The 17955-nt window shown below is 41.4% G+C and overlaps 1 protein-coding gene and 1 long non-coding RNA gene across 2 annotated transcripts in view; one reads left to right on the forward strand and one right to left on the reverse strand.

The window, feature by feature from the left end:
* Window positions 1–6906, forward strand: part of wnt4 (wingless-type MMTV integration site family, member 4) — a 31983-nt gene extending 25077 nt beyond the window's left edge. The window contains exons 3-6 of the mRNA XM_034686524.1: window positions 440–593; window positions 906–1037; window positions 1381–1523; window positions 4868–6906. Of these exons, the coding sequence (XP_034542415.1) occupies window positions 440–593; window positions 906–1037; window positions 1381–1523; window positions 4868–5338 (900 nt within the window). The 3' untranslated portion in view covers window positions 5339–6906. The remainder of the gene's footprint in view (window positions 1–439; window positions 594–905; window positions 1038–1380; window positions 1524–4867) is intronic.
* On the reverse strand, window positions 1318–3676 carry LOC117814993. The gene is made up of 2 exons (XR_004631682.1): window positions 3391–3676; window positions 1318–1496 (listed from the first exon to the last, which is right to left on the reverse strand). It is a non-coding gene; the product is annotated as an uncharacterized LOC117814993 (long non-coding RNA).
* Window positions 6907–17955: the final 11049 nt, after the last annotated feature.

The raw sequence follows: 17955 nt of genomic DNA on the forward strand, positions 1-17955 counted from the left end.
GTACATGATTCAATGGATTTATATGAGGTTTTAAACAGAAATGCATAAATCATCATCATCTGCAAAAAGTCAATTATAAAAGCTGTCTGCCAACCAGACTAATGCCTTTTATCTTTTTACCCCATGACCTTTAAAGTTTTTTATCTTGTTGCTTCAAGCAATGATACATTTCTGTTTGTTGAAGACACAAAGTTGAGGTGAAAAATAACCTGCTAGATTTTAAAACCCACAAAACTGTTGGCAAAAATGAATGTAAACATACTGAGCCCTTGCTGTGGGAGGAAAAGTAACATATTTGCTAATTTGTCTTCAGTATGACGCACAGATGAATCATTTTCTCTGATAAAAACATATTAATTGAGAGCATGTAGTATGCTGTTAGGGTGTGTATTATTTTTGTGGCTCATGTTCCTCCTCTGTGTGTGTGTCTCTGCTCCAGGTACAGATCTGTAAGCGCAGTGTGGAGGTGATGGATGCGGTGCGTCGAGGAGCCCAGCTTGCTATCGATGAGTGTCAGTTCCAGTTTCGTAACCGGCGATGGAACTGCTCCACTCTGGAGACCATGCCTGTGTTTGGCAAAGTGGTCACACAAGGTAAGATTATACGCTGCAGTGATGCCTGTAACCAACTCCCTGAGTGACAGCTCGACACTCCAAGCTCACTGATGTGGATTATTTCATTCCTTTTTAAAAACAGAGGAACATTTTTGAGCTTGTTTCCATTTGTTTTGGCTCCGGCATTTCAACGTCTGGGGCCACTGACTTCAACGAGCTCTTTATCTGTTTACTGTTGTTTTTCATCAAGAGAGAGACGCTCTTCTGTTACCTAATGAAACAATATGAATGTGTTTGTGTTTGTTTGTGCGTGTGTGTGTTCATGTGTGTTTGTCCATGTGTGGGTGTTAGGCACTCGTGAGGCAGCCTTTGTGTATGCCATCTCAGCAGCCAGTGTGGCGTTTGCGGTCACAAGGGCCTGCAGCAGTGGAGAGCTGGAAAAATGTGGCTGTGACCACAATGTACATGGAGTCAGTCCAGAGGGTAGGTCTCTCTCTTACACACACACACACACACACACACACACACACACACACACACACACACACACACATACACACATGCAAAAGAAAGAGAAGGACCAACTGCTCCAGCACATTTTAGCACAATCAGTTTAAAGACTAAATACTGAGGCTTTTCAATTTTTTGAAAGGCAAGACATATCTCTGTAGGTAGCATATGAATTGCAAAATCTGAAGTCTCTTTTAAAGCCTAATTCTCCACAATCATAAAAGCAGATCAAGCAGAAATATAGAAAACAAAGCAGAGGTCAAGTGTATTTATTTAATGCACTGTTGATGACCTCCATCATAACTTCTTGTCCCAGGGTTCCAATGGTCTGGCTGCAGTGATAACATTGCGTATGGCGTGGCCTTTTCTCAGTCCTTTGTGGACGTGAGGGAGAGGAGTAAAGGCCAGTCCTCCAGCCGGGCTCTCATGAACCTGCACAACAACGAGGCAGGAAGAAAGGTAACTCACTGCTCTTTAGTTTGGACATTATCATTTCCTTGTTGTATGTTTTAATATTTGCATGCAACAGTGCCCTCCCTCAGAAATATGAACACTCAGTGTGTTGGTCCCAGGTATGGTTTTAGCCTGGACTCCAGCTGGCTGCGTTTCTGCTCGTAACATTTACAAAGAGCACATTGTTTAGCTACACAGAATTTTAACCCAGTGATCCTCTTCTCAGATAGAGAATATGTGTTTATAAGAAACCACAGAAGTTCAGGAATACAGCAGCTTCAAAATGCTCAGCCAACACAACCAGGTCAACTCACCGCACATACAAAACCCCTGCTGTGTAGTTTGATTTACAATACACCTATCACACAATCTCAAGGGACCCCAACAGCCAGATCTTCATTGTCTCTTCCCCTCCTCTCACCAGGTCAGCAGGAGGAGCGAGATCTACCTAAACTAGCTCTGTTGTTATTTATGCAGCTACAATAGAAATGATTCAGTTGATGGATTGCCAACTCAAGCTGTGGTCACAAGCAGTGGTCCTCTGCGTAATACTTTCTGTAAACTGAACTATACTTTCTCATTTCAAAAAGTCTCTCTCTCTTTTTATAAAGAAATGTCATAGTCAAGTAATTTGAAATTAGTAAGGTACAAATCTAAAATATGTCACTTCTTAAAATCAAGCCTTATGACAACTGAGATAAATCGGAGTCAAGCTGTGAGGGCTTCAAGTCAGGTCTTCAGTTGTTTATGATGACTTAAGACAAGATGATTGAGATGAGTCCAAGTTCATTTCAAGTAATTTACATAACCTTTATTTAAACTTGACACACAAGTCAAACACAATTGCATAACAAAATACAAAATGCAAGTTTAAAACAGAGGAAGTTGCACAAATACAAAAGCAATGCTAATTAAAAATGGATAAAATTCCCCCCCCCCCCCAAAAAAAAAAAAAAACGGGATAAAGATATTCACTTAGAACAGCTGCAGAATGATACACAGTGGTTTTTGATCATGGTCTTGAATTGTAAATAGTTTAGAGACTATTGATCTTTAAAGAATGTTGAAAGTTGTTCCAAGAATCAGGAGCACTAGGAAAAGACAGATTTTCGGAATTCAGACCAGACTCCGGGGACCTTTAGTATAAGACAGTCATTTAAACGCATTGAATAGGGAACGGAGATTGAGACAAGTCAAGTCTCAATGTACTTAAAGAAAGCCTAAGGCTATGTTCACAAGCTAACAGATATTTCTGAAAACTGTTTTTTTCAAAAAAGTCCCTTTACACATTAGAGGTGGTTCTGAATACTTTTCTGTCCACACAACAACACAGAAAGGATTGAAAATACCTGCATAAACATGCCAGGCCAATAGGTGGAGAGAATGTGTGATCATTCCTTCATATCAAACACCATAGAAGAACAATCTGTGCATATGTATTCATCTTCTTGAGCAAGCTGTAATTGTAAACTGTGAAGGGAGTGGCAAATTTAAAACTATTGGACCTGATATGTTTATTCATGTTACAATTTTGAAGAATAGCAATGTCTCCAACTTGCAATGAAACCTAATACTACCCAACAGACATAAACCAACTGGGAACCCGCCATCTTTGCGCACAGCTGCCATGCGCAGCTACGTCAGTGTTTCTCAAAACGCTCATTTTTGCCGTCCATTCGAATACAAACAAAACAGATTTCTGAAATCTCCACCTTGGAAGGCGTTTTTGAAAACCTTGGTTTACAGTTGTCACGGCAACACAACCCTGGCACGAGCTCTGTCTAGGGCATCCAAGCGTTGGTTGCCCGTGCCATACTAAAGAAGGAATCAGGTGGCTGTCGAGCAAAAGGCAAAGGGAAAAGGCGGACCTTACCTGTGCCGACTTCTTTCCAGAACACCATTCACGGCTCCGGGACCAGCTCACGCTGCTTCCTTCTCGTTACCCCTCAGGGTTTCGGATGACAGTTCATATTTAAGTTGACATATATAACACACGACAAAACTCAACGGGAAAAGGGGAAAACTTCGCAAGAATGTCTTTTTCACGGCTTCTGACAACGGCGTCTCTTTCTTCTCGCCTCCCCAGCAGGTGTCTGCCTGAGCTAATCAAGACCACAGCTTCACCGTCTCATTGATAAATTGGTCACGTGACCAGGAAGGTCCGCCCACCTGTAGCTCGACAGCCACACCCCCATACTCTGGACAGTGTTGCCGCAACACAGTGAACTAAAATATTGTTATGTGTGGACGTGCAGCTAAAACTCAGAGAAAAAAAAAATAATCCAAAAGAAACACTTTCGTGTAGATGTGGTCATGACTCATGTCAAGACAATGGTCAATTCCCATGTCACCAATGTTGAATCCAAGACAAATCTTAAATCCTTCAAGATAAGAGAAGCTTAAGTACCACATAGTGTAGATAATGTCACGAGTTGATGTTTAGTTTTGTTTATCCTTATGATTCATGCCTTGGTTCCTACCTGTGTTTATTCTGTGTTATAAGTTATTCTTTGACTTCCTTGTGTTTTAGTCTGTTGTTTCCTGTTTTATTTTGTAGTTCTTGATCCCTGTGTTTCCAGTTTAGTGTTACCTCCTGTTCATGTGTGTTTCCCTCCTTTTTTGATTACCCTGATTAGTTTCACCTGTGTCCTGTGTTCACACCTGTGTTAATTACTCTGTGTATTTAGTTTCTCTGTTTCCCCTGTCCTGTGTTGGATCATTATAAGCCTACCTTGTGTTTCCTGTGTTTTCTTTTTGATTTTGTTCTTGGACATTTTAGTAGGACTAAGTTTTGTTGGTACCTTTTGTTCTTTTGTTATTCAAATCTTTTATTTTTTCTGCACATGGGTCCTCCTCCGTTTTCACTATCATGACAGTTAAGTCGAAATTCAAGTGACAACACTTTGAGATAAGCCAGTCACCTGAGAACACCATTCGTGTCTCATCGTGTCAGATTTATCCTCTGAATCAAATTTTAATATGTTGTAAAAGATCGAGTAAGTCCAGGTGAAGTTTCAAAAGAAACCTGCACAAGCTGAAACTCACTTCAGAATAAGTCCCAGCCAGATCTCTTTGTATTTTAGTCTAGTGTGCAGGGCGCAAGTAGGTTAAACCTTTGTCAGGTCAAATCTAATCCCAGCCCTTCATGTTTGTGACTCAGGTCTGACTTTAGTCCACGTCTACAACTCTGGCAGAAGTTCATTTTGTTAAAACTGTTAAAGCACAAACAGACTGTGTTTGATAGATATGTGTTGCTACTAGCAGCAGTTTCCCTTTAAGAATAATATACACCAATATCACATAATTTCAACATCCGTCTGCTAACCCACAGTTCTTTTGCTTCTCTGCAGGCTATTCTGTCCCACATGCGTGTGGAGTGCAAATGTCATGGCGTGTCAGGCTCCTGTGAGGTGAAGACCTGCTGGAAAGCCATGCCACCCTTCCGTAAAGTGGGCAATGTCATCAAAGAGAAGTTTGACGGAGCCACAGAGGTGGAGCAGCGGAAAGTGGGAAGCACCAAAGTCCTGGTACCTCGAAACTCCCAGTTCAAGCCTCATACAGACGAAGACCTGGTCTACCTGGAGCCCAGTCCAGATTTCTGCGACCATGACCCACGAACGCCGGGTATGCTCGGCACAGTGGGCCGCCAGTGTAACAGAACGTCAAAGGCCATCGATGGCTGTGAGCTGATGTGCTGTGGCCGTGGCTTCCAGACGCAGGAGGTGGAGGTGGTGGACAGGTGCAGCTGTAAGTTCCACTGGTGCTGTTATGTCAAATGCAAACAGTGCCGCAAAATGGTGGAGATGCACACTTGCCGGTGATTGGAGGAGGGGCACAAAGGGCATGCTTATGAACAAAACAAACGCCCCATACTCCTGCTCCAGTGCTGAGGTGAAGGGAGCAAGATGGATTGTGAAGTTTCCTTGTCTCCTGCTTGAAACCACCCAACCCTTCTACTACTGGTCAAAGGAAACACACTGAGTGGCTGAGAGTTCAGATGTCATCCTCACCATTTTATGCCACCATCTTGGATATCAGTAGATAATGCATGGGATTACCTAAAACGCTACAGAGGGAGTGTTTTTTCTCAAGTAGAGAGCATCTTTCACTTTCTCCCTCCTTCCCTCACTCTCGTATTTGCTTTGTCGTTGATGCTTCTTATTTTTGTAATGTTTAACTTATTTGTTGAGACTGAGGAGATTGATGGGGGGTGGACCTAGAAGAGGGAACAGATGAGTGGAGATAATAAGGGACAAACTGGACCCATGGGTGGGCAGATGGCGGGTGGGGTTAAGGGGTTTGGATGAGGTCGAGGGATGTTTGCCCTCTGTCCTTGCTGCTGATGCTTTTGGGACTCATTTGGACTGATGGATGTCAAAAAGGGAGACACGGAGTCTGTTAGAGGATGGACTTGAGCAACAAAGAGAAACACGTCACACACGGACTTTCTGTGATTCTCTTCTTGATCGTACATGGTTGTGTTTCGTCGAGGTCCAGTCTTTTATTTTTTTCCCCCTGCAATGCCCTGATGCTGCTCCATGCAAATACACTCCCTCTCTTTCAGTCAGAGGGAGGATGATGATGATGATGATGATGATGATGATGATGATGGACAGGTGAAAGCCACAGCCAGTTCCTTCCTGTCTTCTCTGTAGGCGAGAGGCACTGGCAGGTGAAGGGCATCAGACACACCAAACAGACACATGCAAACATTGCTTCAAAAGACACACATGTATGTCAACAGCTGCTACCTAAAACAGAAAACCAAAATCCTCACATCAAATGAGCTTCCAGATCAGATTTAAGACCATCAGTCACCGTTTCAGAGCAATGCACTGCAAATATCGTCAATAACCATTCGGATTTATGCTAACCATGGCCTCCTACTGCCTGTCACCGTCAGCCAAATGCTACTTAAAATGCAAACATGAGTAAACACAGAGACGTGCATGCACCAGCAAACACACACAATGTAAACACACGCGTACACAAAGGGGTCTGCCAGAGGGTCGCAGAGCATGCTCACCATGCATGATGACTGAAGCACTTTCTCTCCAAGCGCACATAGAGCCCTCGCCCCACAACAGCAAACATCTGACTATGGATCAAATTGTCCCCATTGCTCACACACACACGCACATGCACACACACAGATTCCCATGCCACTGTCAGGAGTCTATTGTTGTCTTGCACCTCCACCATAAAGCCAGGCTTTCCTATAATAATGTGCTACCATTATAGAGACATACTGTAGATCTGTAAAGACTTATACACTGAAGAAGACTATACTGCCTATGAATGTATGTTAATACGGAATATATGCTGTGTCAAAAATGACTGTTGTCGCTTCTTTCAAGAAACTATGTGTGTGTGTGTGTGTGTGTGTGTGTGTGTGTGTGTGTGTGTGTGTGTGTGTGTGTGTGTGTATGTGTGTGTGTGTGAAAGAGAAAGAATGCTGCAAAAACAATTTTTGCCCAGAAGGAAAGAAACAACATGAAGGGCTCAAAAGATGGAAAGTGAAAGAGAGCAGATCCTGTTCCACCACCGAGCCTGGAGACACACTCCCACACACAGGCCTGCTGACAGACATACACATATTTCAATAAAATCGTCCATTTCCCGTGTCTTTCAGCTGCGTTATTATCTGGCCGCAGCGTGCACCGTGCTGCATTTTTGGTGTGTGTGTGTGTGTGTGTGTGTGCAGCCTGTTTGTGTGAGGTACATTACACCCTGAGGTCCTTCCCTGCACCCCTGACACCTATAAACATAATTTATGCACCATATATCACAGCATACAGTATATCAACCAGAGATGAATGGACACGTGTCCCGCAGCGTTGGGAAACTGGTAGTCTGGTTTTGGGAAGAACCAGAGTGGCCACTCAGGTTTCAGCGAGCGCCTGATTGGGTTTATGCTGAAGAGGGAACAGAAGCAGGAACACCAGGCTAGAACAGGGATTACAGTGAAATGCAGACCACATGGCACAGGTTTTTTTTCTCTTTCAGTCTCTATCAATATCATACAACCCCCCCTTATCCAGCTTTCTTTCTCTTTCTCTTGCAATATCTCTGACTTACGCTCTAGTCTGCGCCCCCTCCGCAGAAAGTGTAACCCAAACCATTCTAAGTCTGCGACGGTGGGGATCTGTCCTTCATTAAGCCACCATGATGGCCCAGATGAGGTGGGTGGTGGTGGCCACACTGATTGGGAATGTCTGAAAGCTTGTGTCTGTCAGACAGCCAGATGTACACTGAGGCAGGCAGTCACTCAGTCAGTCAGAGACCCCTCATGCCTTTTGTGGTCTGCTGTGGTTGTGGTGGAGACAAGAGGCTGACAGTAGTGTTTTACCACTTAGTCTATGTGTGTGTGGGGGAGAGTGCAGAGATTAAGAAGCAACAAATATGGGTTTATGAAGGCTTGTACAAATATTCGGGGAATTAAATGACTCATTTATCATACTATGTGCTATTACCTAGCATCCATACAGATGTTCTCCAGAGTGAAAGCTCCCCACGTCTTCACCACCACAGAAACCATCTTACTCCATGTGGAGAACACACACTTTTCACGGATGTATCTGAAGCAATATCTACATTTTACTGAAGAACTGCTTTTAAATCATAATGTGTTTTTAATGTTGGTCATCAAAAATGGATGTACTGGTTCGTAAGGTGTAGGGTAGCTCAAATACTGGATTCGCTGGTAGTGTAACTGTGTAGCAAAACGTTGGCCAAACTTTAAGTTCATAATTCACTGACATGTTTTCATGAGAAGATTGAAATAATAGAAACTGAATTATTTGGTATTTGTCCATATCTTACCTGTAAACAGGTGAATTGAATTAATAAGGAATGAAAACACAGATCCAGTTCAGTACAGGGTCTTTCTTAAACTGCACAGTATTTAGCATTTAGTATTTAGCTAATGGTGGCTAATTTCTCACTAATCTTCACCTTCCCATAAATCAAATCAAAATAAGTTTATGTGACTGTAATAGAAGATTTCTTGTATGAGCCATGTAAGACATTTGCTATACTTCCCGTCAGCCTGTTCAGCGTAAGATGCCTTTAGCTATTACGTCGTTAGTTTTACCATTTACGTATAACAATGTTAACATTGATCATTACCTTGATTGGTCTTTTTTATGAAGCATTCTAAGGTTAGCGAACATATTTATAAAACTAATTGTAAGTTCCTCCAGCAAACTTTAAAGGGGTATTTCCGTTTTTTAAATGGGGTTTTATGAGTTTTATATCACTAGTAATTGTAGCAGCCACAATGGATACCGCTCAGCTCGGCCCCTTTAATGTGAAACACGCAACTGTCACGGTGGAGAGAAATGAAGGAGGAGGACCCAAGATGCAGACCTAATTTAAAAAGGTTTTAATTAACAAAAAGGTACAAACTTACTAAAATATCCAATAAACTAAATCCAAAAGGAAACACAGGGACACAGAACACAGGAGAGACAGACACAGGGAAGATGAACAATGATCCAACACAGGACAGGGGAAACAGAGGAACTAAATACACAAAGTAATCAACACAGGTGTGAACACAGGACACAGGTGAAACTAATCAGGGTCATCACAAAATAGGGGAAACATACAGGACAGAAAGCAACTAACCTGGAAACACAGGGATCAGAACTACAAAACAGAGAACACAAGACAAGTCCAAGAAACACAAGAAAGTACAAAAAGAGACATGGATCACAAAACACACAAGGGACACAAAGGGTAACTAACAGAATAAACACAGGAGAAACCAAGGCATGAAACACAAGGAAAACTGAACTAAACATCGATTCAGTAACACAAGCTAGGCTACAGTTTCTGCAGCCAAGACCAATTCTATCACGTAATTTAACTCATTTTAAAGACTCAGACCAGAGCACTCATCTCAGTTTATGTGTACGCTCTACTTGTTGTGCCCACAAATAGTGCAAAAACACACAGGTTCCTGGTGGCACAGTGAAGTGCTGAAAAAATCAGAAATAGAGCATACACCAAAGCCGAGATGTGTTCGTCTGTCATAGTCTTCCAAATTGGTTAAATTGGGTGGCAGGAGTGACCCCATCTGCAGAAACTGTAGCCTAGCTTGCGTGCTGTTTTTCCCTGCAGTTTCTCATTAAAGGGGCCGCCGCGCTGAGCGGCATCCATTATGGATGCTACAATTACTAGTGATTTAAAACTCTTACAATCCCACTTCAAAAACACTGAAATATCCCTTTAAAGGCTTTCAAAGCAACAGCAAAAGTAGCAGACAACTTCTATATTAACAGATGTGCGGGTACTTGTGTTGTTTTAATTTCCATTTGTTCTGACCAAATACTAATACTACTCAACTAAGTACAGATACTCAAAACATGTACTTAAGTGTAGTACTCAAGTAAATTTACTTTGTTACTGTCCACTACTGTTAATATGTACTGTACTGAGAAAAAGATCAGATGTTAACATACCCGGGAAAAGAAAGAACCTTTAGGAATAACAGCAGAAAAGTGCTTATCCCTCATACATTGTACATACGTGACAGAAACTTTAACAGGTGAAACAGCATTAAGGTAATGATTACTATTTGACTGGTCTGCTTTCAAATTGAATTCATTTTCAGAACCGAGAGAGATACGTTGTCTAAGAAATAGCTCTTAAAGGTGTAAGAGGTGACCAGGTCTGGATTGTTTGATTGAATTCAGGACAGGCGGCTCCTGGTGTAAATCAAACCGGAGAAACATCTGTGTACTCTAGGTCAAAGGTTTCTGATTCTATCTCCTTTTCCTTGTCAGCGTACGTCGTGAGTGTGAAGGGTTAACAGTGCAGGTTGGCCGGGTAATAATGCCCCTCGCTCACACAACCCAGGAGAAGGCTGGCTTTAGCCCAGGGCCCGGCCCTCCCAGGCCTCTCTCAAACTCCCAGATCTCTTCAGAATACTTCTCATATTAAAAGAAAACAAGTTACACAAATGAGACAGATGGTTCTTGTTTGTGATGACAGTTGCAATTCTTTCTCCTCAAGCCCTCCTCCCCTCCTCTTCGCTCTCGGCTTTCCTCCGGTGTCTCTGCTGTTTTTTCCTTGAAGCTGCCTCGTTGTGTAACAGGAGCAGAGCGGGGATGAGAGTCAGGCTGGTGGGCATCGAGACACGGACAACAGGCTCCTAATAGCACATGGTTAGACGTCCTTACAACCCACAAGTGCACCTGATGTTTATCAAAGGTGGATTAACTGAGAGCACCGTTTTTCTTGAGTGCTTTTTCCATCTATTTGGTTTCATTCTGAACTCTCGTGAATCATAGAAAATATGTGTTGTCCACACAAACACAGAAAATACTGACAATTTTGTTGCAAAATCAAAGACAGAACCCTGATGTAGGCTATATGAACATGAGTCATGAGATGTTTAAAGGGTTGTAATTTATTTACTTTAGAATTACATTAATAACAGCCCTGACCTGCAGACATTACAGTCATATATATACAACTAAACTGAAGTCCAACTGTGTTTTTCTTTATTGTATAAATTGAGATTTTCTATGATTTTACCTTGTTGATAATATATTTCCCCAAATGTAAACCTGTTCATGTAACTTGTTGGTCCAAAATAGGCATACTCTGAATAAACTATCCCCTGGTAGTGAACTCACATCATTCACATTTTGAGAATATGTTTGATGAAGAAAAAAGCCATCCAACATTAGATCGTTTTTTCCTCCAACGCGGTTTTGTTACTTCAACTTTACCACAGACTGGAGTGCAGACAGTGACTTTGTTCCACTAAATTAATGTCTTGTTTTATTCAGTCAAAAAATGTTACATGTAAACATAATCCTGGCAGTAATCACAATAATGTCACACTAGTGCAAATGGCAAAGCAGTTCATCCATCCATTAGGTTTGGTCATCTCTGGTGTGAGGCTGATATGATACGCTTCTGCAGCCTGTTGCACCAGCTGTGTATAAGTTGTGTCCTAAGTTAGGGTGTAAAGTCCTCACTAAACCAAACGTTGAAACTAGTTAGTTTGTAACTTAAGTTGTGTCGTTGTTCGGTTTCACCACAGAGACATAAGGTTCATCTAGAACAGTGGTTCTCAACTGGACTGGCTTCAGGACCCACCATCACCCCTTAATGACAAGCCGGGACCCAAATAAAAGAAAAATTTCAACTTTTCAAATTGATTTAACATAACATTCAGTAACACTTCAGTAACTGTACTCTTAAAGTTTATTCAGTCACTTATTCTGGCAATAAAAATTAAATTAAAAATAAAATAAAAAGTGCAAATATGACAACCAACAGTGCACTATGGAATAAATTCAGTTTCTTCAGTTTTTATCCACAAACTCAAAATAAATTAAACAAAAAGTGCAATTCAAAAAGATTCAAGTATACAAAATTAACTTTTCTTCTGATTACCTTATCAGTTGGTAAATACTGAAAAACATTGTGCTTTGAAGAAAATTAAGCAGCACTAACTTCAACCTTATTGACATCATAGACCTGAGTTTGGAGGAGTTAATGGGAGAACTGGGGATGTTTTTTGGTCCTCACAAGAGTCTCAAAGTCTGGAGTTATAGTCGACAAAGCAACTCTGAGGTCATGTTCAATGTCCAGTCTGTTTCTGTGTTTTGTCTTCAGCTGAACCAGAGCTGAGAAGCCACACTCACAGAGATAGGTAGTGCTGAATGGTAGGAGGATTTTTACTGCTCGAGTGGCAAGGGAAGGATACTCGCTCATCACAGTGCTGCACCAGAAATGGGAGAGGCTTACCTCCGTGAATTTCTTTTTCAGCGTGCGGTCACATGACAGCTCCACCAGCTGACTCTCCTCGTTGCTTGGCAACGTGACGCTTTCCATGTCGATTCCAAAGGGGTCACGTATCCAGTCGTCATCCCTCTGTTTCACGGGAAAATAGTCATTAAACCGCTCCAGAAGTTTATTCAGATGTGTCGTGATCGTTTTCCTCGTCACGTTTTTTCCTGCCGTGTCCAGTTGCTGTCCCTCGTGACAGGCGTTGGGAAACATGTCCAGTCGGCTTTTAGAAACATGGCATGCCCACACCGAGATCTTCTTTTTGAAAGCATCGATTTTGTCATATTGTTCAAAAATGTTGTGCCCCCTCCCCTGCATAGACACGTTTAATGTGTTTAATTGTTCAAACACATCAGCGAGGTAAGCAACATGTGCGAGCCACACACTGTTGCTAAACAGGTCTGCGAGAGGCGAATTGTTCTGGGCAAGAAAGGCTGCGATTTCATCTCGTAGTTCATAAAAACGGGACAGTACCTTTCCCCTCGAAAGCCAGCGTACCTCGGCATTATACAACACCTGTACGTGCTCACTACCAAGATCTTGGCACAGTTTTTGAAAACACCGGGTGTTCTTTGCACTCCGTTTAATGTAGTTTACCACTTGGACGACATCTCTTAATGTTTCATGAAGCACTGGCACCATCTCCTTTGCTGCCAAGGCCTCCCGATGCAAAAAACAGTGCTTCCAAGTTGCATTCGGAGCTCTGTCAAGTATTCTCCGCACGACCCCCGAGTTTTTTCCTGTCATGGAGGCAGCGCCATCAGTTGTGATACCGACGCACATGTCCCAGCTTAGGCCCACTGAACTCAGATATAAGTCCACGGAGCTGAAAATGTCCTCTGCAGTTGTAGTAGTAAGGAGCTCTCTTGTGCAGAGAAATTGTTCCTGTAGGTCCCCGTCCCACACATGTCTCACATAAACGAGTAAAACCGCTTTGTTTGTTATGTCTGTAGATTCGTCCATTTGTAATGCAAAATGACCACTTGCCTTAATGCGAGCTGTGGTCTGTTGTTTGATGTCATCCGACATGTCTTCAATTCGCCTGCTTATAGTGTCATTTGAGAGAGGTATAGTTTTCAGTTTGTCCGCTGCGGATTGATCCAACACCTCTCTGACCATGTCCATGGCTGCAGGTAAGATAAGCTCCTCTGCAATAGTGTGGGGCTTCTTTAACTTAGCAATACGATGTGCCACCTTGTAAGACGCACGTAGTGCCTGGTCTTGCTTGGAGCACGAAGAAGTAAGGCACTTTTGCGATGTCCTCAGGTCTTGAAGTCGTCTTTGAAAGTACTCAGCAGGTTTATCTTTGAGAGAGGTATGTTTTGTCTCCAGATGCCGCTTCAGTTTTGAAGGCTTCATGCTTTCTTGTGCCAGCACCTCGCTGCACAAAACACACTGAGGTTTTTGTCCTTTGTTGTCCTCAATGTAGGAGAATCCATACTTAATGTATTCGGTGTCGTATTTAAGTTTCGCCATGCTCCATTCCCTTTTAAAAACAAACTTTGCAAGTCTTCTTATTGTCTTCTTGTCAATTAGCATCACAAGGCATTATCGCCACCTACTGTTAAGGAGTGTGAATAGACGGCACTCCGCTGCATAAAAAATCCTCTTCAAAATAAAAGCACAGATTATTATTATTTTTTAAACATTTTTTATTGCCCCGGCAAAGGCCTGCGACCCACTAAAAACGGGTCCGCGACCCACTTTTGGGTCGCGACCCATCAGTTGAGAATCACTGATCTAGAAGACCGTAACGTCCAAACTAATCAAAACATTGTCGCAGATATGACGGTTACACTTCCAGCAGCCAATCAGAGGAAAGCACCAATTTTGATGCAGGTGTTGTTACATTATCTTTCGAGCCTAATCGTCTCAGAACTGACCAACAGCTGAAATGAACTTCTGCCAACTGCCACTACAGTCGCAGAACAACAACAAAAGGTATGTAAGGCTTGATAAAGTGTCACAGTAAGGTGATAACTATAGCCCAAATCCTTAATCTACGGTGTGTTTAACAGTGACATCGAGTGGTAAAATTATCAACTACAACATACGTTAATACTCAGGAGAGCAAATCTTGGTCATCATATTTTTCCAAAGGATGTAATCGCTCGCGGTAGATGTTGCCGATGTCATATAGCTGGGAGAACCCTCTGTATCTCCTCATCCTCCAAATCACCCCACCTTTCAAAACGACACGCCATGGCAACCGGTACTCTACGGAGGACTTTACACCTACTAGGAGCCAAGTGTAAGAATTAAGTGGTAACTTATGCTGACGTTGGAACTATCTCAGCTGATGCAATGCACAAAATGTTAGTAGAGTGTAAACTCCATCCTAAATGAGAAGTTACGTTCAAACCAGGCTACGTTTGAACTTATGCACAGCTGGTGCAACAGGCTGCAGGAGAGTTGTAAGGTGAGTCGTACTTCCTGTGTACAATAAAGCACATTTTGCAAATTGCACTTGACTTCTCAAGTGTTCCATCTCTCTTGTAAATTCTGAAGTCTTACTAAAAGTTTGATTTAAAGTTCAAAGGTGGTGGGTATACTTGCTTAGCGTCATGACATGTTACAACAGTGTGCATCTGCAGGGCCTGTTACCATAACGTGGGTCGAACAAAGGAGGAATAATAATAATAATAATAATAATAATAATAATAATAATAATAATAATAATAATAAAACAAAAAATAATAAACAATTAGGTCTTAAAAAAATCTTCCTTCTTGATAAATTGAAGAACATCTCTGTCACGATGGGAAAGTGGAGGAGGGCCCACATGCAGAAATAACTAAATGTTTAAATAAACCATAGAACTAGTGATGTTACGAGATGTGATGAAGCTTCAAAGTGTGTGTCGAGTAATGGAGGGGGCGTTTCAAGCAGGCTGGAAAACTCTCTGGAATACTGGGAGAGGCTAAAATGATTGTACCCTAATTTATGTAAGCTCGCTCTTGCATTTTTGTGCACACCAGCATCTTCCATACCCCTGTGAAAGGGTGTTTTCTAAGGCTGGAGAGGTTGTGTAAAAAAAAAAAGGAACCGGTTAAGACCAAAAATTGTTGAGAAACTGTTATTTCTAAATAAAATTGAATAAAATCTCCCCTGTTCTGTACATTATTGTCCAAGTTACACAAGCATATTCAGTGCCCTTATTCCACATGCACATTCACTGTCCTCTGCCTGCTTAAGCCCATGCCATTTTCCTAAAGTGACAGAAAAACATTATTACACAACCTGCTATAGCATATGCTACTACCATTTTGGGAAAATTTACACACACAGAATACATTAAAAAAATATTTGATCATTTTATCATTACACATATGTGAAAATGTATGTAGAAAAATTATTCTATAGTCATTCCCACAACAATTGGCTCAAGTGGTTCGATGCCTCATGAGGCTTCATCTCACCATGACTACATAGAACCAAAGGTACAAACAAACATACAGAAATGCCTGAGATACAAAATCCAAAAGAAACACAGAGAACACAAGGAAGACTTGAAAATGATCCAACACATGACAGAGGAAACAGAGCAACTAAATACACAGTAATTAACACAGGTGTGACACAGGACACAGGTGAAACTAATCAGGTTAATCAAAAAGGAGGGAAACACACAAGAACAGGAAGTAAAACTAAACTGGACAGACAGGGATCAAGAACTACAAAATAAAACAGGAAACAAGACTAGACTTAAAAACACGAGAAAATACAACACAAGACATGGATCACTAAACACAAGGAAGACAAGGGTAACTAATACAGAACACAGACCAGGAGGAAACAAGGAATGAAACACAAGGAATAAACTAAACTAAAGATCAACTCATGACAGTCTCATGTGAAATGGATCAGATTTTACTGATGTAGACATTTAATGATTGATGCACCTTGACTTCATTCCAAAATTGAAAAATTGCATCCACACACAGCTGCTCTACCGATGCACTAGCGTAGTGCCCACGAATATCTGTGTTTCAGTACAAACTGGTTTATCTTCTCATCCATGCCATCCATTTTCTATACGACTAAACACATTTGTGGTCGGGGTAATGGAGCCTATCCCAGCTGTCAATGAGCGTTATCATGAGGCCAAAAGCAGTTCAGCCGTTTAACATTTCTATTTAACATTTCTATTTAACATTTAGATTTAACTTTTAACATCTAGATTGAACATTTAGATTTAACATATAAATTTATATTTAATAGTGATCTTAACTTAAATATATTTGCCATAACAAGACTAAAGTGAAAAAATCACAAATATTGCTCCAAATGTGATAAAAAAAAAAGGGACCTTTAAAAATTCACACTGTGTTTTTATGAAGTTTTGGAGCTAAATGTGCAGAAATGTTGCTGTTATTTTGTACACAACTTTACAAACAGCGCCCCGTACACTAAGTCTCAGAAAGTCCTTCATCATTTGTTTCTGCTTTTTACAAACAGGGCTGTGACTGGACAAAAAAAAAGGATTCAATGTTCAAACTTTGCATCACTTTGACAAAACTGCTTGTGTTATTGTCACATACACACATCTGATGACTTGTGACTCGTTGTTAAGACTTGAGAAGTGGTAAAGGATCGATGATGAAAGACAAACTTAGATTTTCTGAGTGAAACCTGATGCAGTCCACTCCTCAGACCTGGTCTCTCTGCACACACACAATGTGGATCTGACTGTTGATGAGGGCTTCAGCTGCCAAAGCTTCATCTGGTATGAAGGATGAGTGTGAGCTTACCTCTCCACACACACTCTCCATCAGTGGTTATAGCTCTGTGTCTGTCATCGTGGAGATTTTAGCTGAACTGTAAACAACTTTCCCTTTACACCTGGACACTAAACACACACACACACACACACACACACACCTTTATACAGTCACAAATCTAAAGGTGTGTGTGTGTGTGTGTGTGTGTGTGTGTGTGTGTGTGTGTGTGTGTGTGTGTGTGTGTGTGTGTATGCGGGTGAAAAGGGTTGGAGCGTGTGTGTGAAATGTATCCATTAGCTAACAGCAACGTGCCGTGTCAAAATAATCCTTGCAGTGACCAGAGGTGGCGTCACTTTATGGTCGCCTGGTTGTCAGACATGTACAAAACACACACTGACCTCAGGTTGTTAAATGATACACACAAAGACACACACACACACACACATCTGTTTTAATTTGTGGAAATGACATCCTTACAAAGCTTCGATCTGCTTTTTAAAATTACATACACTACCAGTCAAAAGTTTGGAAACACCTTCTCATTCAAGGGTTTGTATTTCTTTTAATTATTTGAAACACTGTAGATTAATACTGAAGACATCAAAACTATGAAAGAACATATATATTGAATTATTGAATGAACAAAAGTGTTAAACAAAGCAGAATATGTTTTATAATATTCTGTAAAGTAGCCCCCTTTTTCCTTCATGACAGCTTTGCACACTCTTGGTATTCTCTCAGTCTGCTTCATGAAGTGGTCTCCTGGAATGGTTTCTAATGAACATGAGCCTTGTCAAGAGTTCATTTGTAGAATGACTTGCCTTCTTAATGTGTTTGAGACCATCAGTTGTGTTGTTCAGAGGTAGGGTTAGTACACAATGGATAGCCCTATTTGCCTACTGTTGGAG

The sequence above is a fragment of the Notolabrus celidotus genome, chromosome 1 (assembly GCF_009762535.1).
Source record: "Notolabrus celidotus isolate fNotCel1 chromosome 1, fNotCel1.pri, whole genome shotgun sequence".
NCBI lineage: Eukaryota > Metazoa > Chordata > Actinopteri > Labriformes > Labridae > Notolabrus > Notolabrus celidotus.